At 37.6% G+C, this 24,031-nt stretch overlaps 1 protein-coding gene across 11 annotated transcripts in view; it reads left to right on the forward strand.

Annotated features, from left to right (window-relative positions):
* SEMA5A (semaphorin 5A) overlaps window positions 1–24,031 on the forward strand; it is an 844,194-nt gene that overhangs the window by 281,019 nt on the left and 539,144 nt on the right. For all 11 annotated transcript variants that reach the window (XR_009963244.1, XR_009963245.1, XM_062610854.1 and 8 more), the window contains 2 exons: window positions 9,609–9,834; window positions 19,567–19,785. Coding sequence is in view for 9 of the 11 variants with exons in the window: in XM_062610854.1 (XP_062466838.1) it covers window positions 9,609–9,834; window positions 19,567–19,785 (445 nt within the window). In the remaining 2 variants the exon portion in view is untranslated. The remainder of the gene's footprint in view (window positions 1–9,608; window positions 9,835–19,566; window positions 19,786–24,031) is intronic.

Raw genomic sequence — 24,031 nt, forward strand, 5'->3', positions numbered from 1 at the left:
CCACTTTTGGTGTTTAAATATTTTTTGTTGAGATCTTCTTTTGCACCAAGGATATAGTTATTGTCTTTCTAGAAGCATACATGAAGGAAAACCTATGCTGCAGTATACAAATGAAGGTAATTTATGTGTGATGATAGATTTGCAGTCATTACAAAGCAGCAGTCTGTAAAACTGATGAGTTGACAGCCTTTTCATGCCTTCTTGACTATTGGATTATCTTCTAATATTCTTACTCTCAGTTAATAAATACTTGAACAGCCATGATTTTCAGCAGTTTTAAAAAATGCATTTTAACTTAATAATAACTATTTCAGCAATTTAAAATACTTTTGACAGGAATTATAGGGTTTGTATGAAAATGTTTAACCGTCTCAGTAAGAATATGTGAAAGTAATTGCAACCGATTGTTGTTACAGCAAAGTAAATCACCCCTTATCCGTCTGACCTAATCTGATTTCTTTTGTGCTTGCATTTGCATTTTTAATGAATAAAGCCACGTGTAGAGATCATTATCATGTCCCAGCTGAGTGGTAACTCACTAAACTGCAGCAGCTCACTTGTTTCCAATCAGCTGATCATACCTCCCAAAATGGAATTTTAACAATCCTCCTTTTTTCCACATCTGAAGTACTGAGTGATCAGGTAAGCAAAATCACAGCTCACAGGAAGCTACATTTTTTTCCATGGTCTTTTCCAACAGCAACTAGTACATTCTTAATTGTAAAGGTAAAGCTGAATTTCCTATCTTTATAATTAAATGAATAAATATAGGTTTCAAAGCTGACACACACTAAATTTAAGTGATGAAAAGATTCATTTTGATTCATGTACAAGTAACACATCATTTATCTTTAATGATATTTATATTTCATCATCCACTTGTCTGTTGTTTCTCAGATTTGGAGGTCATGTCTTTCTTACCATAAGTTGTGGCCTTCACTACATGGCAATACAGCGCCTCCTTAACTGAAATCACTTCTAAGTCAGTTTTGGTAAATCCATGCAGTCATTTATAGGTGAACAATCCCTTCAGCTTTACAGCCTTGATTATTTATGGTCCTGTGTGTTCTGTTTTCATCAACTCAGTAATATCTTGTACTTGCGCTGTGCAGGCTTTGCGGCAGTCTGAATGACAACACTAAAAAATAACTGAATCCTTAGTCCTTTGATAAGCATCTCTGGGCTTATCAAATTTTAGTGGGTTCAGGTGGTGATGTCCCTAGCTTCATCCCCACTGCCTCACCCCCCCCTGCTTCTGGTTCACGCATCACAGTGGAGCTGTTACAAGCAGGTTTATGCTGTGCCAGATCATAATGCTGCATATAAAACCACAGATAAGGGGGAGTTTGCAACAAGAGTCTTGGAGCAAATGAGCCCTGAACACCTATCTGCTAAACAGGAACTTACCTGCAGAACAGGAATTTTCAGTAAAACGATGGGACACACTCTTAGCAGCAACAGTGCATAAACCAGTGCATTTAATCAGCTTCCTTTATTAGATGGCCACCCTTTCCCTGTCTAGGGTTCTAAGCCAATATAATCATTTTGAGGACCCAGACTATTATTTTTCAGTATTTAGGAGTGGCAGCTGAATATCTTTGACTCCTAATTGGTGGCAAGTCCCTAGCAATTACATTACTGGCAAAACTGCTGATGTGTGACAGTGTACACAAATGAAGAAAAGTGTATAATTCCATGAATGTGGTAAAAATCAGGAAAGTAAAATTTGTTGCCTAAAAATACACCTAAGTTGCTTGCTATGTTCTTGCGTGTAGCTGAGTATGTGGTCCTTTGGAACAAATTGCGCAGCTTGTCCATGTTGTGAGATGTTTCATTGACAATGGTTAGAGTAAAAGGGAAGGAAGAATGAGAGGAAGAATGTTCTGTTCAGGACATGCATTTTTAGAGGCATTGCTTGTTTCTTAACTGTTAACAGTGCATTCAATAACTTTACTGCCCTGAGAGTGAAAGGAACAGGGTCATTTACAGAAGACTTATGTCATTGTGGGCAAAATGCAGAAGGTATTGTTCATCAACAGAAAATTTATGGTTAACTTAGTAAGAGAAGCCCAGACATCAAAGTAAATCCATATTCCAAAAGGAACTAGATGACCAGACAGAATGTTAATTCCCCTTGTGAAACACATTCCTGAAAGTGAGGTCAGTGTCCAGTAAAAACAAATACCCAGTCTCCAGTTTCAGTCTGTTTACGACACTTAATTCTGAATAGTTATTGGACATACAGGCAAGTCCCAGCAGAGACATCTGTAACCAAAATTCAAATCCATTTCACTGAAACATGTTACAAATACACTTCATTCATAGTGTGAAACCTGACAGTAAGTTCCACTAGTCAGTTCTTTGACTGGTTTTGAGATGTTTTCCAATATTAAGCACTGAGAAGGGGGGAGGGGATGTTGCCATTTTAGAGTTCGAGTTCCCATAGTGGCTATAGATTGGGACCCACTCTTGCCTTAGCACTCCTGGAAGGAAAGCAACTTTGCAATCCTCTGGTCTTGACTTGCAACTCACTAAAAGGGGTTTAAAACCATCAGATTGCAGATCTGCTGCCTAGCGTAGCAGGAAACTAGCCTCCAAAGCATTATAGCATCACTGTTGTCCTGCTGCCTGAAAGCTTTAATGATGAACCAGGATCCCACTCTACAAAGGCCTGCAAAGAGGCAAAAGGGCTTCTCCTTCAGGGAGCTCAAAGTCTGACTGTGCAAGTGTGGCACTATGTTCACAGGCTGCGCTGCACACAAGGTATAGAAGTGGCTCCACTAGTAGTAGCACTGGGATCACAACAGGGAGTCTTGGAAGGATGGTATAAATTCAGCTGTCAGCAGGCAGACTTGCTGCTGTGAATTTACTGTGTGTTTATTACTTTTCATTTCTCTGTATGCAAAAATACACATAAGTTCTTGATGTATTCAGTTATTAAAAAAAAAAGGCAAACAATTTACAGATCTTGATAAATTTGCCCTGTCTTGTATCACATAACTTTCATTTGCTAGGTGAATTTGAGTAGGGTGTTTAATTGTAACACAGGTCTATAAATGGATTAGGTTTGGAAGAATCCAAATTAACTGCTGTGCCTCTTTTTATAGCTTTTTTTTAAGTATCTGTCAGAATAAAGAAGCTTTTTCTTCCTTAGACGTTTCCAGTTTCATTTTGAATATCAGTTAATTCCAAATATCATGCCTTAAGATGAACTATTACACTATTAGGAATTGTCATTAGATGAAATAAATGTTTATCACTCTAGATGGTTCTCAAGTGCGAATAAAATAACATAAAAACTGCACTTCTTTGATGCAACCAGGCTGTTCTGCTTGCTGAGGTGAAGCTGAAGGTGTTCCTACTAACCCTGTGCCCTGTGCCAGTTAAGCTACTCACAATTAAGTGATTTAATTTTTTGTAACAATTTCCTTCACCGAAGTTTGACTACTTTGACATAAAATGTAGTGTTTGATCATGGAGTTAGTTACACAAATGGCTGGTAGAGAAAAAATAAGAGGAAAGTGGTAGCTTGCCTCACACCAAACCTTGATGGTTTTATGAAGAGATGGTGAAAGTAGGAACTTTCCTTATCTAAATAAAATTATGTTGACTATAGGAAGGATTTGAGTTCTGGACTGTCCCAGTCTGGTGACCTGCCCAACAGGCCCCAGACTCCTCTAGGGAAAATGGTTCTAAATCCAGTCTTTATTTCCTTTAACATTCCCCTTTACATGAATGGAAGATTTTCCAATTCTTTTGTTTAAACACACACAAAATTGGAATAAAAGGTTGTGCTCAGTATTGCAGCAAAAAAAAGGATACCTGTTTGCTGCAGAAGAAATCTGTTCCTTTTGCTTAGGCTAAAATTATTTTCTGCTTTCTATCCATCAAAATATTTTAAGAAACCCATTCTGAACACAACTTACCTGTCCTTGCCTTACAGCACTACAGGATTGCATTTGTGCTCAACAATAGTCTCTGAAGTCCTGGTTCCCCTAGGATCAGGAGAGCTACTCCTACTGGAGTTAACTGAAGCTAAAATACTACCTATAATCTAGGATATAGGATATAGATGTGTGTGCATGACTCAGATACAATAGGGATTTTAGCAATGTTTTGGGGTTGGTTTAACTGTGAAATTTACAATGTAAAAGATTTTGCTTAAGTACTTGGATTTAATGTGTTTGGGTGTTCTTTCAGGTTATACTCTTGAAATAGTATTGTAATACTGAAATGACAATAAAGTAAGGTATATCTAATGGTATTTGGCTGAAGTATCTGGCTTTTTGAACTGTGAAAATGAGTAGAAACATGATCAGGGAATTACTGGTCTTTTGTTTGTTTTATTTTGAAAATACTTTTATAAATAGAAAATATTTTACATTTCTGTAATGAAAATAAATGAACCATTTATTTTTTCAAGTTCAGTTAGTGATTTTACCGAATGTGTTTTTCAGCCACTGCAAGATAAATGTTATGCATATTTTGGTTCTTGGAGAGGGTTAGGGCATATTAGCCCTTTGGGAAACTTATGTTTTGAAGTATAAACAAGGCCCCTGTAAATGGGAACTAGTTTTCTCTCAGGTTTTATAACACTGTTACATGCATTTTGGCCTTTGTTTTGATTGCATGTGACAGCTACCCTTTAACTACATATTGCTGTGACAAACTCAAAGCATGGGAGATTGCTGAGAGACTCAGATTTTTGCATCTTACAGCCCTGTTTTGTCCCAGGTGGCATACTACATCACTCAATTTATGAACTGGCAACATTCTTTTCTATCACTGTCTTACTATCTGAAAAAAAAAAAAAAAGTATTTTGGGCCAGAAAAACTGAAGCTTAGCATAATGAATAAAAAGTGAAAAAAAAAAAAAGTATTTTTTAATCAGTGGACCGTTTGGTGATTCCAAAAGAATATTTTAGAACTAATACGATATATTAAAATCATAAAGTACAGCTGTTGGGTTGAAAATACTTAAATGAACTCTTAATGTTGATTTAGCTGCCTTGTGAAGATAGTCTCTCACACTAACAAATGAGAAAGAAAAACACAGATGAGAACAAAAGAAGTGCATTCAACAAGAAATACTACATATATCAAATAAATAAGTTTGTTTGGAGAAATACCTCCATAATACAAAACATGATATATAAATGGGAATAGAATATCTAAATTCTGTTATTTATAAAATTGTAATTCAGGTGTAGACAAGATTTTAGACTAGTTTCCTAAGGAGGTATCAGCCTATCATGCTGTTTGGTTAATTAAAATCAAACTTCAAGTGGGAGTGGATATCTTAGAGATTCTCAGAATTCTCAGGAATTAGACTGAAATGGCAATGCAGAGGTAAAAAAAAAGAAAAAAAAAAGTCTGTTCCATTTTTTTCCATGAGAAAACTAGAATTTAGTTCTACGCTATTTATCAGGTTGCTTCCAGTTTGAAATGTTTTGGAAATAACATTTCAGTTGTCCTTTTCTAAGATAATACAACCAAATAATTCTAAATCAATTTTGTTAAAAAACATGATATAGTAATATTCTTTTCCATTATAGATAAATATTAGGATATTATTAGTAAAAACAGAAGGAAGGTGTCTGGTTAATAGCATAATCAATGGTTAGGGTTTTAATTTATAGTTCCTTTTCTTCAATGCTGTCCCCCATCCCACTGGGATGCAAATGTCTGTATGATCTTTAGCTGCCTGCTGGGTTAAATTATGACACCCGCTTAAGAAATCCTTCAAGCATAGAACAAGGTGAGAAGAAGTAGATAATCCAGGTAGAGAGAGCAGTTTCCATATTCTCACTCCCTGACAAATCCTTCCAGACTGTCTTCATGCTAGCAGTACCAAATACATGTACCTATGTGTGGTCTGAATTGCGCCTTTTCTCTTCCCTCCTATACTTCCAAATCTGAGACCATTCAGACCAGATCGTTGTTCTACTTACATTGGACTTTTGTAGTGCCAGATCACAACAATGCTTTCATCAAGCACAATGCAATTTTTGATTCCTCTGTGGCAGACACAGTAGTTGGTAGAGCAGCACAGCACTCACTGTTTGTGAGAGAAGCCATGAGGCTCTGCCAGGTCATTGTTAGTGCAGAGCTTCGTAGGGTCATCTGTTGTTGGGATATTCCTCTGAATATTCTCAAAGAGAGATTATTTATTGCTGTAAATATATGCTCGGTAATCTGCATATACTTTTGTTTCCCTTGCCATTCTGAGCCTTTCGTAAGTATTACCAAATGGTTGAATAGACAGACATGACAAACTTTCTTATAAGCTATGCATCAAGCAAGAAGAAAGGAAAAGCTAACAAATGGATTCTGCAGATGCTCTTAAGGATCACCTTTCTTTTCTGGCTCATGTAACAATGTATGATAAGCTATGCACCAAGCAAGAAGAAAGGAAAAGCTAACAAATGGTTTCTGCAGATGCTCTTAAGGATCACCTTTCTTTCCTGGCTCACGTAACAATGTATGAGTATGCCCTCTGTTAGGAGGGACTACAGATTCTGAAGCACACTGATTACTGGTAGTTTGTCTTTCTAGGAAGAAGTGAGCTGGCATGTTCATTTCAGATGTATTAGGAAAGCAACATTCAATACATTGCCACTCAATTAACTTCTTCCTTTATTGCTAATTTTTGTTTGACTGAGGGTTCATTGCATATCTCATACATTCTGTTCTATATGACCCTCACCTGTCTATGCCATATCCAGTATCCTCACATTTTTAGCAGCTTTAATTTTTGATTGAAAAATATCATTACAGAAATCAACAGCAAATGAAGAACTGAAACTTTAGATCATTATGAATGTTTTGCTTATATGCTACCAGAAAAAAGCTTGTGTTTCAAGATGTTTGAAAGTGACACAGCACTTCTCCCCTACTTTCATTGAATTTTTCCGAGACATTTGTCTTTGCAACGGAAAATACTTTGATTTGCAAAACTGAATTATATGGCAAATGTTAAATGGATTAAAAGCTGGCTCACTGACAAACTGAAAAATGTGGTGTTAATGCACAGATATAAATGACTGGGATGTGTCTAGCAAGGTCTGCTTGGAATCAGTTCTTGGGTCAATAGCACTTAACATTTCTATCAACAGTCTAGACAGTGATATAAACCATCTTCAGTAAAGCTTGAACATGACAGAGATTGTTGAGTTAGTAAATAATACGGTAGATAATTGCGAAAGCTAATAAAATGTATTTTAATATTGCCAAACACCAGTCTCTTGTGTGGGATAGGAGACTCTGTAGTTGTAAAGTTGTAAGTTAAAGGATGTATTATCAAAGATAATTAGGTCTACTTAAGCTCTTTGTACAGTGTCGTGGAAGGAAACAGCACTAATGCAATAATGTATGTATTAAATTGTCGCTGCATGCTGTATTGATTAAAATGCTTTTAGATTGCCAAGTTAAATTTTGGTGTCCAGTCTGAAGGAAAATAAGGAAATGGGACATAAGGAAGACATAGGGATGCACAGGACCTGGAGATCAGGTTTTAAATCACATGTAGCTTTAAGAAGTTCAGCTGAGTTTACCATTATGTGCGGGTACTTGGGCATGAAAAATTTGTTTGTACATATGGGACAAGGAACACTTTCAGTATCGTTGATAAAGGCACAGCAAAATTCAGTGACCAGAAAATTAAATTAAAGGGGAAATGCAGCCTTTAATTAACTTGCAATTTGCTAGCTTTGAGGGTTAGTAAATAGTGGAACAGCTGATGTGGGGAGGTGATAGTCTTATCAGTGCTAGACATCTCTTAAAAAAAGAGAGAGGGAAAGACAGAGTGCTCCTGCTAAAAGATGCACTGTGATCCAGCTGCTGGAGGGAACTGCACGTTGGTCATGAATACCTGGTTGGAAAAGCAAGCAGGGTGGTTATGGCTGTTGGTGGGATCTGTTAATTTTATGATTTCCTTTTTACAGCTCATGTGCTGCAAAGATAAGTCAAGGCTTATGTGTTCTGTCTTCAGTCTAAAATATACATTATTTAAACAGTTGCCTAGAGGGGTCATAAAGAAATTACTTTCCCTTCTATACACAAGACCTGATTGTTTGTTCTTTGCTGTCTTCTGATCTAAAAAGCATTCGAGACTGAAAGTCAGGTTATGGACAGGTTGATCCTCTTTGCTCTAAAGGGATCCCCTTTCATAGATGTTCCTTGATGTGACTCATGGCCACCACTGTGGGAAGGGACCTTGCATAGCCTGGAGGAGCAAGCAGTAGTCCAGCTGAAATCCTTGGGCTAAGAGCTCTTTTCTTGCCTCAAGTACCACAAAACTGTGAAACCAGTCTTGAACATAGCCAGTCTTGAACTTGCTTTGCTAGTGGGGCAGGGGTTTCTGTGGAAGAATCTTTTTTTACAGCTGATGGAAAAAATTACAAAAGCTTTCAGGCAAAGAATCACCTTTTAGATTTGAAATAGCACCACAGACTTTAAAACAAAAATATAGGGGAATTACTCTCAGCCTAATTGGATATATTAATAAGTTAGACTATCTAAGAGAAGTGGTAGTGAACTGGGGAAAGTATGAGATAAAAATGTTATTATTACCATGAGAATGACAGGAGCAGGTAATCTATATTTTTGCAACATGGTGGTATCAGTCGGGGTAGGGGTTATAGAAGAAGGAGGTTGTACTATGAATGATAAAACTTATTTTTACTATCTACTATCCATATTTTTAATATTTGCTGAAATTACAAACTTCAGTAGGCTCCTTTTCAGAAGGTACCCTCCACTGTGTATCATTCTAGAGGTCAAAGGTAGAGAGATCATTTAAACATTGTACCACTGAAGCCTGTTTTTGCCTTTAGTAGTTTGTCAGCATGAATTCATTCTGATATTTAGTGGTTGTTTCATTTCACCTGTGTAGTTTACAAATCACTTGCATCAGATGAAACATATTGTGGTGTGGGAAATGAATGAAGCCATATATTGTGGGGCTTGGGAATATTGGCCAGTCTGCTTTTCTTATGTGTGATCGTTCTTGATGGCTATCAGTCCATAGAGAATTTGCTTCCGATTATAGGTTTTGCTGTGGTGGAGGTAGCATGCACCTCAGGGAGCCAGGTTCTGTAATAGAAAACATTTTTTGTCCATTTTCCCCTTTAATGCATAAGCAATATGCAAAATGAACAGTGCTTTGCTTATCCATATGCCACTAGGTTTTACCAAGGAATTATTTGCTAGTTTGTGTCTCGTACTTGCAGTTTATCAGAATTCCTCTTACTTAACAGCTTTAACATATTTAGCTGCACCTTATTTGGAGCTGTTAATTTATAAAGGATGCATTTTATCATGATATATATAGTGTTCAGCTTACTGTTTTTATGGATGTAATGGTACAGTTATATTATTGCTTTCGGGAGTGTGATACTGTGCTTGCCTAGAAGCAGAAAAAGCTACTTTTAGTTTGGGATTGGAATTAAAAGTTTATTGATGGTCACTTCTACCAGAAATGCTGGAAAAAATATCAAAAACTTTTTATTTGTTTTGTCCTATTGGTTATTTTTGTTTGTTATGAGGGTTTTGGTTTTTTTTTTAAGTAATATTTAATGATTATATTAATTATGAACCTTTTCTGTCAGGAATATCAGCCTTGTAACACCAATGCTTGTCCAGAGTTAAAAAAGACAACTCCTTGGACGCCTTGGACCCCAGTCAATATTTCAGACAACGGTGGCCACTATGAACAACGCTTCCGATACACCTGCAAAGCGCGCTTGCCTGACCCAAATTTGCTAGAGGTGGGAAGGCAAAGGATTGAAATGCGTTATTGTTCCAGTGATGGCACAAGTGGATGCTCGACAGATGGTAAGCAAAGCTAAAGTGGCCGAATGATGCCTCCTGCTAGCAAGGTATCTGCAATTCCATTTTCAGCAGAGAGTGGAAGTTTTTGCTTGCTGATGTTTTGTGTTAACAGAACTGATAATAAATAATAGGACATAGTGATTCACAACAGGGAATCTATATTTCTTCTGGATGTAGTTTCATCATTCAGACTAATCAAATGTCTTTTACACTAGTTATGAGATTTGCCAGGTTATTTTACTATTAAATAGTAATATTTAATATACTTTAATATATATTACATAGCAGCCCAGTTCTTGGAGGACTCTTTCACCTCCTTATACTCTCAGCTTTTTACTGGGGGAGAGCTTGTGCAACATTAAGGTATTTGATAAATATTTAGCTAGAATATGTAGTATTGATGCTGAGAACTTTCCGCTCAGTAATTCTGAAATAGCAACTGTAAGGTTCATGCAGGTGTTTAAATAAGGAGTTTATGAACTAGATAGTTTCTGTTATAAAAGTTTATGTTGTGCTATTGCTAGTGATTTAAAGTTCTGTTTATTTCTGAGATGGAAAGCTGAACTCCTTCAAAATCTTTTCAACTTTAGATGACTTTAAATTGGAATTATTTTTCTTCAGATTTTTTTTCTTTCCCTATCAGTAATACATAGTTTTGAAAAAAATGTATATATGTATATATATATAAAAAGACTAGAACTTCTGACACTCTAATTTTATTAATGCATTTCATTAATTATCCAAGTTTAATTATGTATCAGCATTTCAAGTATTATATTTTAGTTCTATAATCTCATGAAATACTGGTTTTAATTATTATATTTTAAAATTTATAAATCTGCTTTCACTTATGAAGCTTTTTGTATCTTCACTGCACCCAGGTTAGCTGAAAAAAATGTGTAACTGAAGGCGTTTGGCTTCTCTCAAGCCACAAAGACAGAACGATTTCTGAGTCCTTGGCCTTTCTCATTCTCAGTACTTTTTTTCAGACCTACTCTTGTGAAAATTAGTGTTAAGCGTTTCCTGTATGTGCTGCCTGTGTTGGGTTTACATGGCAAGGTTTTGGTAGCAGGGGGCTGCAGGAGTGCCTTCGGTGAGAAGATGCTGGAAGCTTCCCCCATGCCCTTCATCGTGATTGATGATCAACCTTTATTGATTCACTTGACATCTGTGTCTTTTTGGATAGGGCAAGATGTTAGTAATTTTTTAAGGAAATGCATAGTAAAGAACTGTGTGAAATAATAATAAAACAAAACCTCTGATACTCCAGATGAGATTTAGTTTCATACTCTATGTCTTTCCCATTGCAAGTAATCTACAGTCTCCAATGTTTTGGTTTTTTGGGTGTGAATAGCAAGGCAGATTTTGGCAAGGAGCAACTCCTGTAACAAGTGTTCCTGCTATTCTCCTGTTTTCATGCAAATTAAGTTTCAAGCTACTGTTTAGCAGAGATGTTACTCTGCTAGGATTACTTGTATAAGCTGTCTTTCTTGTCCTAAATAAGACTTTTGGGTGGTGTTGCTACTTTTATGCTGTCTTTCATCATTTTGACATTTATGACACCTTTTTAAAATTTCATGAGATTAAATGAGAAAGAGAATATTTTCACCACCGTATAGTATAGAATTAGGAGAGTTATCACAGTTAGAATCTACAGCTCGATTTACAGAAGAATCTAGATATATTCTTGTCTGACAGCTGAAATATCAGCACTTAACAACGGACTATATGAAACTGACTTAGAGAGCAGGTTAGTAGGACAAATCGGTGCAAGAGCCAGTTTTTCCTAGATCACATTGCTGCAAGAAAATTAAGCATGGAGACACCTTTTTCAGTTCTGAAGTCATGATCATAAGTCCTCTCTTGGAGTTGGATGCAAAACCTGACTCTTTCTTACAGAATATAGTCAGAAGTAACAGTGCCTAAATTTTGAGAAATAAAGCATTGGTAGTGCAAGAGGCCAGGGAGTAGGTTCAGGTGCTTTCTTTGCCTGATTAGCTTGAAGATATTTCTTTCACTCCTGAACATGAGATTCCTGAATTTCCTGGTGTTTTAGGTGATTTGTTGCATCTTGCTGAAGCTGCTGCTTTGCTTCATTTGGAAATAATTATTGGACCAATGTATGGGAGTGACCCTATTGCACAGTAATTGGAATGTTCATCCGGGAGAAGCATTTTTGCTGACTAACCCCAAACTACTGAATATTTAAATACTTTACACTGAATAGTCAACAGGGCAGAAACTATTATACATCTGTCCCTTATTTCTAGTGAGCTCCCTCATAACTTTATCATTAATTTGTCCTTAATTATTCTGAAAAGTAAAATTGGCATTCCAAGTGGCTGCATTAACCAATATGCTTATGGTGAGAAGAATTACTGTTATGTCTCCTTTAACAACACTTTACTTTGAGCCTGTTTGCGTAGACATTTTCTGGTTATAGATGTCAGAACAGTATGGAGTGGAACATTTGCAGGGGGACTACTGTTTTGATTTGCTGATGTGATGAAACTTACTGACTCTCTAAACTGCAGGATTCAGGAGTACTTCCCTGCTCCGAGGTTTGGATTTAGGTCAATAAGCCACCCATCTGCTGCTCCTTGATTTCATGAGAAGGAAATACATGAACTGTGTAGCATAGCCGTAGCTTTTTGAACAGAAGGATTTTATGAGAATGAGAAACCATGAATTTTGGCAGGCATCGTCACAATTTCTGGCTAGATAGCAAGAAAGCATCATAACTTACTTCCACCTGACCAGAGCTTGGATACTGTGAAACATTCTTTTCATTATCTTCATGTTAAACTGTAGCAATTTGCTGGCTTTTATAGGAAGATTAATCCTGGTACAGCGTGCTTGGCATACCTCATTACCAGAGATGTGTTCTGCAAAGATCAGTTCTCTGTATTTTGCAAAGAAAGCCATTTGTTAGAAATGTTCTTATTGCCGATAATCTCCCACTGTGCAACTACAGTCATGCCATGTAGAACAGAATCATGTTTCACTGTCAGATGCTAGCAAAGCACTTTCTTTGCAGTCTGAGATTAGAGGCAGAACAACTTCTTGCCAGAAACCCACTAGACTCCTCCTGAGTGCGGTAAGATTTCTGTCTCAATTACCCAAGCAGTAGCATTTGCACAATGTATTTGTGCTTTTCTGATTTAAGGTTTGGTTAAGAGGATTTTGTTCTTTGCCTCTGCTTTTCATATAGTGCTCAGATAGGAAAGGCACAGCTATTTCAAGTCAACTGAGAGTCTGTACATTGTTGCACATCTTAATGTGAATGTCTGTACAGTCCAGATTAAAAGTCTTGAAATTATATCACCATACGCTTTAATGGGCGCTTATGAAACATTAAGTATCTACATTAAACATACTGACTCTGTAGGTTTGTTAGGTTTGAACATGAGAACGTAAAGCATAAATCAGTCAAGTAATATAATTTATCAGAGATCATTGCTACTTCGTTCGTAGCTACAGGCTAGACTAGAGAATTATTATAAATATATGTGCTTTAGTAGAGCCTCACTTTTAAGGTAAATTAATTGAACTCAGCTAGGAATGTTGCAGTCTTAAAGAAAAATCAGGCCAATCAAGGTATCATTACAGGCATTTGCAAAGGCAGGTTCTTTTTTCTGTACTCATCAGGGCAGGTGACTTTCATGTTAACCTATCTCTGAATATGATTAATTTCTTGTGGAATTATAAGATTACTCAAATTCAATCCAAAAAACCCTAAAAATTACTTAGAAATTATCAAATCATTTTGATTTAGAGCAGAATTATGTAACTTACTGAGACAATTTTTTTCTGTTATACATGCTTGCTAGGTATACTGGGATAAGTAAGTCGGCAATGAAGCAGTGCTTGTTTCTCTGTAATTTTATCCATACTGAACAGAGTTTAGGCACTTAAAATGAGAGAATAGTCTTCTGTTGAGATGTCATTTGATATCTTCTGTCTTCCCTGGTCTTAGAAGTTGATGGTTCTTTTGTCCACAAAATCCCTGTGATTGATTTTACTGCAGTTTTTACAATACTTGTTACCTGTGGAAATTTTTGCTTTAGGGAAGCACAGCTGCCTATTTTAAATTGTCCTGGGATTAAGTAGTTAAATTCCCTTTTCTAGCCTCTGTGTGCAGCAGTTTATTAATTATGACTTCTAAACAACTGAAAATAACCCTGTTGGTAAACTGCAAGCAAACCTTATACGTTCTAGTCATTCACAGGGCTTTAAGTCAATCGTAGGCTTTCTGAGAATGATTTAGTTTAAAACATTTGACTGATGAACCTGTCATGAAGGCCACATCTGTATTTGATTCACAGCTGTTCTGTCTGTCTTGGGAAATCTGTTCATTAGTTCGCTGACTATGCTACAACAGATCATTCTTTTAGCAGATTTCACAACTACTTCTGTAGACAGTTGTTAAATAAGGAGAGCTTAGGTGGTGTGTAAACTAGACATTTGCTGTTACCAAGACAAGGATGTTGGCCATTGCAGGCTGTTTTAGCCAAGTATTTTCATCTTGGGGGCAATAAGCTGAGCACTACAGGAGGCTTAATGTTGTTTTCTGTTAGGTGGCACAACACAATCTGGTTTCTGTTCTTGGACATGGATGTGGAGTAATCAGGAAGTGACCCAAATCACAAAGAGAGGTGTCAAGAGCACCACAGATCAATGAAAAAAGTAGGCGTTCTCATAGTTTCATGCAGCTTGATCTGAAAGATTACAATGCTTTTACATTTATACCTTATCCTGTCAAGTTTGGTGTAAACTGTGATACAGATAGGACTGGTTTCTGTATAGCCATTTACTTTCAGAACTTTTTCTTGAAGAAAAAGTGTAATTTTTTCTTTTAGTTTTGTATTACCCATATCTGACCCCCATCCCCACCACCTCAATTAATGAACATATCAAACAAAATAAGGACTTCTTAGATGTAGGACTCCATGATTCTTATTCCCCATCTATTTTCCATATCTTACAAGTTACTACACACTGCATATCAGTTGGCAAAAAAAAAAGGAAAGGGCTAGTTGGATTTTCTGTTTGCAACAGTCTTTGCGCGGACAGTTACAAGAACTCTGAAGACATATGATAATTAGACCGCAAGTCTTTTGTATATGTATATTTATATGTATGGGTATATATGTACATGTGTATATCTATTTATAATACATGCATATTTATAAGTATGTATTTGTGTGTATGTATGCATATGATTTATTGGATTTTCGTCATGCTGGTATAATGCTAGGCAAATTCACCCTGCAGATTCATATTCCATATTGGATTTTTAGGTAGCATGTGAAAGTATCAATATTCTAATACTAAAAAGTTGTTACAGGGTGCCCTTGTGAAATATTAGCTATATAGAATATTGAACAGCTTTTATTTAAAAGACTGGATGATGTGAATTATACGCAGTGAAAATGCCCCCGAAGCACAAGGTCCTGAAACTGAAGGGGTTTGTTAAAGAATGCTGTCTCATTAATTTTCAACTATGAATTCTTTTCTCTTAGATTTATTCTCTAGTATCATATCTATTTCATATTGTATCTGCTGCTATGTTTATGTCCAATCATTTTGTTCAGGTCGCACTTTTTTTTTTGCACTGTCCATGGACAAGATGTTTACATTTTTTGGAGGAAATTAAGAGGCTGCTCTTATGGGATACTTACACAGTGTGTTTTCTGTCACTGCCAAAGGTCCTATTTAGAGTTTTGTCTTCAGAGGCAGCCATTCTGTGCCTTGCCATCTTCTGAAAGAAAATCTTTCTTATTCTTTTCCTTAATGTATCTGAAGGAGAGAACCACCTGCTTAGTTTCTCTTCTTTTGTGTTCAGATGGAATTTTGTGTGTTTTAATTTCTGCCCATTGCCTCTTGTCCTGTGGTGGGTATTATTGAGAAGAGCCCTTTATTTCCCCACATCAGGTATTTATGCATGCTAATGAGATCCCCCTGAGCCTTCTCTTCTCCAGGTCAAACAGTCCCAGCTCCCTCCCCTTCTTCTCATATGAAAGATACTGCAGTCCCTTAATTATCCTTTGGCCCTGCCCTGGGTTTTCTTCAGTAAGTCCATATCTTTCTTGTACTAGAGAGCCCAGAACTGGGCCCAGCACCTGAGACAGGATCTCACCGATACTGAAAAGATGGGAAGGATCACCTCCCTTGACCTACTAACAAGGTTCTTCCCAGTGCAGCCCAGGAAGCTGTTGGCCACCTTTGCCACAAGGACACATTGCTGGTTCACAGTCAGCTTGCATGCACCAGAACCTCAAGATCCTTCTCTGCAGAGTTGCTTTCTAATTGGCACAAACTACTGTTGCATGGGGCTGTTCCTCTGCAGATGCAAGACTGCGCATTTTCCTGTGTTGAGCTCAAAGAGGTTCCTCTCTGCCTAGTCGAAGTGTGGCACAACCCTCTGGTGTATCAGCCACTCTTCCCTGTTTTATATCATTAGCCAACTTGTCCAGGTCACTAATGGTGGAGTTAAAATAGGATTGGACGCAATACTGACCCCTGGCAGACATTACTAGTGACTTTTCTGCAGCTGTACTTTTGTATGACTGACCACAACCCTCTAGGCCAAGTTGTTCAGTCAGTTTTTGATCCATCACACTGTCCATTTATCTAGCTATTACTCTGTGGATTTGTCTATTAGGAAGTTCTTGCAGTCAGTATCAGAACCCTTACTAAAGCTGAGATAAGTAACATCCACTGTTCTCTCTTCATCTGTGAAACTAGTCACCTCACTGTAGAAGGCTACAAGGTTGTTCAAAGAATATGTAGTACTGCATTTTCCAGAATGTAAACTGATCTTGCTATTTTAATCTCATTAGTGACAAAAAGTTAATCTTTTACTGTGCAGTTTCCATCTGAAAATTCTAAAAGCCCCTCTGTGAACACTGTATGAGTTACTGTAAAACTGTGAAAAGACTGCTCCTTGTACTGACTTTTTTTAGTGCGTTGAAAAGAAGAAAGCATAGGAGAACGCTTGCTGCAGACCAAATTCCACACTGAAAAGATTCTTTAGATATTATTTCAAAGCTAAAGTACCTCACAGCTTTCCCTTAGAAGATTCCCCTCCCTACTCCCCAATTTAAATCACAAGGAATCTATCTAACATTACAATGGCAAATAAGATCACACCTTTTCCTGAAAAAGCTACACCTTTCCTGCAAAAGTCTTCAGAACATCCTAGTATTGGTATTCAGTGGTGCACGCTGCATTGTTTTACAAAGAAAGTAACTGGTGATCTGCTTCAATTAACACTTTTCCTATTGTTTGCATTGTGGTTAATTTAATAACTAAAAATATCTGAGTTTGAAATTCTAGTATAAAAAAATACTGTTGTTTTCATAGATCATAAAGTGGTTTGGGTTGAAAGGGACCTTGAAGATTATCTGGTTCCAACCCCTGACACCTACCACTAAACCAGGTTGCTCAAAGTCCCATCCTGCCTGGCCTTGAACACTTCCAGGAGAGGGGTATCCACAGCTTCTCTGCGCAACCTGTTGCAGTGTCTCACAACTCTCATATTGAAGAACTCCTTCCTTATATCTAATCTGAATCTCCCCTCTTTCAGCTTAAAGCCATTCCTCCTTGTTCTATCACTGCATGCCCTTGTAAAAAGTCCCTCTCCATATTTCTTGTAGGCCCCCTTTAGGTACTGGAAGACCACTATTAAGTCTGACAGCCCACTGCATAAGCTGGACATTTCCATGAGCAAAGTGATACAAAATTGCAAAATAATGGTCTTAAAGAGCTGGAAAGTAGCCCTGTATTCATAATTCCCATATTGTTTCTTTGTACTTGCTCCCTTTTTGGATTTGAGTGTATGCCATGATTCTTGAAATGCTGCTTTTAATATATGTGTAGTAGAATCTGGCTCAGCAGGAGAGAAATAGATAGCCTCTATAATCACTGAAAGGTTTTATCCATTTTTAGTGATTATTATATTGCTATTCTGCTGTTTTCTTTTTCAACAGTTCCTTATTACAAATATTTTTGTATTGCTGCATCATCATTCTAATATTGCCAGTTATTGAATAAAAATATGCAAAGCCTCATCTACTTTGGGATATTGTAATGTACTTATTAGGGCAGAAGTTAAGCACTATCACTAATGCCATAACCACAGGTAGAAATAGAGTGTAATTGTTTCAGTACTGGACACTGCAAGAAAGGGGCTCCTCCATTCTGGTTATCTGCAGTACTGGTCCTGTTCAGACCAGGACTCCTGCTGGACAGACTCTTCACAGCATTACTTGCAGCTGTTTCCAGTATGTAATTCAGTACATCTTCAGTTTCTTTAGCTCCATTTGATACTCCCACAGTGCCTGTGCTTGTGGGTAGGGCATAAAGGAATTTCTTAAGAATAAAAATTTGTGCTGCAGTTTAAGCTACTAACAATCCCCTGCATTTCTCCACTGCTGATGATACCATTTGTCTCTGCTTATATTAGCAATACTGAAGCTCTTTGCAGAAGCAGGCAGCCACATCCTCGGCTGTTTTAAGTACCATTCACAGCACCTTCTCTCATCACAACTACTTAAATAAGTGCTTGTAATAAAAGCAGCAGTCAGTGGCCCACTGATCATAGTTTGCAGTTTCCACTGGGAAGTTTGAGCAGCTTTGGCAACCGTAGGAAATCCCAGTAGTGTTTCTGGAGATGCTTAGTAGTGGTGCTTACAGGTAATGCTACAGCTCAAGAGTGAGTTCAGTGTTGTGCTGAGTACAGTTGAGGTATACTTTTATGTGGGATCAAGCCTGAAAGTAACAAAGATACTCAAATTAATTGCAGTTTATTAGAACTTCTCCTGAGGCTACGTCCAGGCATATTGGTTGTATGCTGAGAACTAGATTCTGTGTGTTCTCCTTTCACTGATAAATAGTAGACTTCAACCTCCACCGCTGTTTAATCTAATGCCTTTTCTTAGTACTAAACTCACTTAGAAAAGATGTTTTCCACTTGCCAGATGGTTATTTTAACTAGGATGTATTCTCCATCATGTGTTGGATTGTTTTCATAAGCCTATATGAAACCACCTATATATGGTTTAGAATACTTCAACTCAGTGGAAAATAAACTGGTTTTTTTAAAGTGGCAAAACATTGTTCTACGCAAAAGGGAAGTCTTATGAGACTTTGTGGAATTATTGCTATACAGTATCTAAAGGTTGATTATGGTTAGGATAAGTACAGTGCATTGCTTTCAAGGACAACCATGAGCCTCTGGGCACAAGCACAGGCTGGGTAGATGAAGTGGGCAGTATCCTGCAGTGTGACCAAGGGGAACTGGCTCAGCAAGTGGACACAGGCAGCTCAGTCTTCTCCTCTGTGCCAACTTCTTCCTCTAAAACAGGGGCAATAATACCTCTGTAGTGTATTTGGAGTATTTCAGATGACAATTCCTGTGCAAGAGAGAGAGAACTTTTATCATCCTCAGGCAGAGTAAATTGACTTTAGTCCAGTCAATACAGCTGTAAAGCTTTAAGTAAGGAGGTGGATCCAAGTCTTCACTGTAGTTCTGTGCAAGGGATTATGAAATTTTTATTATGGAATTGATTCTTGAGGTTAAACTGAGGTTTGGATTGTGAGACTAAAGGACAAGACTCTCCTGGTAATATTACTGTTAGAAGCCTAGGAGTAAATTCAAAGCGGAAAAGGTTGTTTTGAAGTGAAATACTGTTTTAATTCAGTATTGTTTTTTTTCAATCCTTATTTTATTAGGATTGTCAGGGGACTTCTTGCGTTCTGGACGATACTCTGCTCATACCATCAATGGTGCCTGGTCACCCTGGTCTCCATGGTCCCAGTGCAGTCGTGACTGCAGTAGAGGTATACGGAATCGCAAACGGGTCTGCAGCAATCCTGAGCCCAAGTACGGGGGACTTCCTTGCCTTGGCCCATCTCTGGAGTACCAGGAATGCAACATTTTGCCTTGTCCAGGTAAGAGTCAGGTAAACAGAGTAGTATGTGAAAATCACTCATCTTCAAGGCTATATCTTGCAATAGCTGATTTGGTTGTTTGGGTTTTTTTAATTGGTGGATTTGGGGTTTGTTGGTTGGTTGTTTTTTTTTTTTTTAATAAACCACAGCTCAAATTTACCTTTATAATATAAGTGGATTTGGGTAAGATTCCCATGTAATGTCAATCAGTTTATCATCAACAATTTTAACAGCTGTGTCTTTTTTCACATGAGACTTTGACTGTAAAAATACAATTTTAATGAGTAAACTTAAGAAGAAAAAAGACATAAGAAATCTGGTGAGACTTGAGAAATCTGGCCTAGTCTTTATTTAAATTCAAAGTATCATTTTCATCACAGTAGTTCATAGAATCATAGAATAGTTAGGGTTGGAAAGGACCTTAAGATCATCTAGTTCCAACCCCTGCCGTGGGCAGGGACACCTTACGCTAAATCATATCACCCAAGGCCTCGTCCAACCTGGTCTTGAACACTGCCAGGGATGGAGCATTCACAACCTCCCTGGGAAACCTATTCCAGTGCCTCACCACCCTAACAGAAAAGAAGTTCCTCCTTACATCCAATCTAAACTTCCCCTGTTTAAGTTTTAACCTGTTACCCTTTGTCCTATCACTACAGTCCTTAATGAAGAGTCCCTCTCCAGCATCCCTATAGGCCCCCTTCAGATACTGGAAGGCTGCTATGAGGTCTCCACGCAGCCTTCTGTTCATGGAGACCTCATAGCAGTTGCATGTTGTTGGCATTAAATTTGTGCTAGCTTCTGAGTGTAGAGCCTCCGGCAAATAAGGTTCAGGACTGATCAGCAACTAGATAGTAACTCAAGTGGGCCGTAAAGATTGTTGGAATCTTGAGCTTCTCCTTCTTTCAATGTTGTTTTATGGTTCTTTGAAAATGATTACAAATAGAATATATGTTTTCAGAAACTACTTTGGATTATAAATCATTGTGGTATCTTAGACATTTTTTGGGAAAAAAACCTTGGTTTCAGTCACCCCCACTTTTCATAAAACACATTCAAATTCAAGAGCTTTTTAGCATTGCAGAGGCATTATGGAAGAAAGGAGAAGGGTAGAAAAGAAAACATGAACAAAAGAAAGTGCAATTGGCATAGGATGAAAAAATTCAAGTTAAGAAAGAATAGAGAGGAAGGAGGACAATGAGAGACTCAACAAGTAAATTTAGAAATAAGCATTCATGCATCTTTAATTGTATTAATTATGTATAACAGTGCAGCATATTTTAGTATTGAATACTTGGAGCTTTTGGCATTTACTTAAATGTGGACCTGAAGGATCACTATGGAAATATACATATTACATAAGTACATTATCACAGTAAAACATACGTGTGTGTGTGTATTTATCTCTCTCTCTATATATATATGGTTACAAGTTAAACTGTGTTCCCTAAACCATAGATATATTTGTTTAATGTATTTTGTCTAATCATAAAATCACAATGCTTTTCCTCAGCTTTTTAAGCCCTTTGACAATCACTGTCCATTCTCTGCATCAGAATTTAAGCAGTGTATCTGTGCAGAAGACAGGGCTTCCCTTTCAGGAATATACAGTTTCTCGAAAAACACTTCCATCTTGAATTGGGCCTGAAGAACATGTTTTGGCAGATATCCCACAAATGCTCAAGCTCTTTAAGTGTTCTGGTTGTTCGGTGAAAGTGAGCTTTTCTGCAGTTTTATGGCTATGGGGAACAGTAGGATCTCTTGGCAACTTGAATGCCTCAGGCAGCCTCCTGAGGCATTCAGGCCTCTATCTCTCCTGCTGGTGGGGCAGATCCAAAGGGAGGTTTAGTTGGGAATCCCTGTTTTGGTCTGGGTGAATGTCCTTTGAGACATCGAGGTTTTGAAAGAGGCAATTGGGCACAAAAAGTGAGCACTTTCTGGTGAAATTTTCTTCCTGCATCCTTCATGTGCTCATTGTTTAGCTTCTCCATCTGGCAGTGTAAGCATCTGAGGAGATGAAGGGGGTGGATTATATGCTTTTTTCTGAGTTTAGAGGCATGGTGAGTGAAGGATGACCATGTTTTCTACACCAAGCAGTGTGAGAGAGAGGTGGAAGGGAATCAGCAGAGAACCAACAGTTGGCAGAGAATTATAGAATTGTGGCCCAAATCTCCACATTTTCACAGCCCTGGTGCCTGCTCTAATCCATTAGTTCCCAAACTGAAATCATAACATCTTGCTTTTCTTTAATAATGAAATTATAAACAATTCCTTTTCATGTGGCTGAACTGTTCATCTGTGAAAAAATTTGAAGGTTGACAGTAATGCAGTAGGTCAGAGACTTAGGAGCCCATTGTACTAACATGTGCAAGCCTCCCCAGGGATGCACACAATAGGTGAAACAAGCTAGAACATAGCACCCCCTCATGGTTTCTTCTTCCCTTATGAAGGGAAGCCCCCTGTCAGACACTGCCTTCAGCTTCCTTTGAAACGGGTGAGTAGTGTAGTAATAGCTAACAGGTCTGCTCACAAGCACTGAGATATCTGATATTACCATACTGTAGAAACAGAAGTACATTCATTAAATGGGCCCAGATTATCTATAAAGTGGGGTCAGATTTGTAGTTCATCTATTGCTATTGATTCTTAAATTAAATGTTGTCTTGATTTTTTTTTTTTCTTAAGTTAAAGGTTTTCAGAAGTAGTGTTTTTAATAAGCTCTACAGCTGGTAGACTGATATTTTTTTTTCAAAGGAAATTGTTGCAACAAGTAAAACACAAAGTTACGCAGACATAATTTGTTATAAAGGCTCTTGTTTATGGGGTCACCCGAACCCAAAACTAAAAATACTTCAAGTTGTTAGGCAGAACTTGAAATTGTGTTTTTATAAAAATTATTCCCTTTTTGGCTATGTCTGAATTTGAAAATATTTTTAAAGATCAGTTGGTATAAAGTGTGGCAGGCCTTTCTGAAGCAAGGCAGGATGTCCTAATATAGCTAATAACTTTCTTCAGAGACAAGTTTCATTGTTCTTTTTAGTGAAAAGCAAAATTGAATAAAGATGTAGAGCTTGAACAAAGTATTTAGATGTATGATAGCCTGCAAGGAATCACAAAGTTCCTCAACTGCAGAACTGTTTGCCAGTAATTAAGAAGAAATGTAAGGGCCTAAATCAGATCTCTTATAAATCTGAAGGAGAAACGTTGCAAGCAGTAGATGTAATTGGCTATTTTTCTTTCTATAAGACATGGGAGAGTAAAAAATGATTGCAGAATAAGGCTTATCCATAAATTAGCTCTGATTATAAATTTGTAGAAAGGGAATAATTTTTTATTAGAGAAGCATACTGATGAAATTCAGTTCTCTTAATTGTTAATGAAAATTGCAGAAAGTTAAATTGGTGGGTAAATGTGAATATCTATTAGGTTGACATTTGTAAGATCTCATAAACAAAGGGGAAACATAAGTAATGCATGAGTGAAGAGCCTTTTCTCCAGGCCCATGAGTACAACCTTAGCAGACCTCACAGTAGTGACACAGGGGAGAGCAGCCAGAAAGAGAAACCATGGTTGGATCAATATTCAGCCTTCTTGTTAACTACTGTGCTGCAGACTGGATTTCATTTTCTGCAGAGTTGTATTTAGGACAGCGATATAAAGTCAGTCTTACCTTAGCTATCTGAGTGTGTTTCTAAAATGTCCCTGTTGGGTTTTGATCACACAGACCTTGCAGATGTTTTTGAGAAAGATTGGTACATGTGCAAGTTTCATTGTGGTATTGACTGTACCCTCCTCACATGGACTAGGCTGTAGATTGAGTTGCAGGGACTGAGTAGGAGTAAACATATCAGGCTCTTATTGCTAGCATGAGCATTAGGGAGAAAAACAGGGACTCTTCATAGTTCATTCTTGCCCATATAAATAAGTGAGGTGCAGACAGAAAGGCTAATGAATGTGAGGAGATTTTGTTCTGGCCTTGACTTGAAAGTAATGGCCAGTAAAGATGCAACAAAGAATTTGATGCTTTCTAAGATTTACCTGAGCTCCCTCAGGCTAAGGACAGCTTTACTTGCTCTTTGTTGGCACAGAACCTTTTAGTTACAGTCCAGTCCAGTCATGAGCCTTTCAGAAATCTTCTGGTTAGTAGGAAGGGGTGAGATGGCAGCCGTACAGAAGCTTTCTCCTGCTATGGCAGGCTCATGTTCTTTACTCTCTGTTCTACTTATTGCAAACAGGATCAACCCCC

Source organism: Pezoporus occidentalis, unplaced genomic scaffold (assembly GCF_034315485.1).
Source record: "Pezoporus occidentalis ecotype Australia unplaced genomic scaffold, CSIRO_AGI_Poc_V1 ctg15, whole genome shotgun sequence".
In the NCBI taxonomy this organism is placed as follows: domain Eukaryota; kingdom Metazoa; phylum Chordata; class Aves; order Psittaciformes; family Psittacidae; genus Pezoporus; species Pezoporus occidentalis.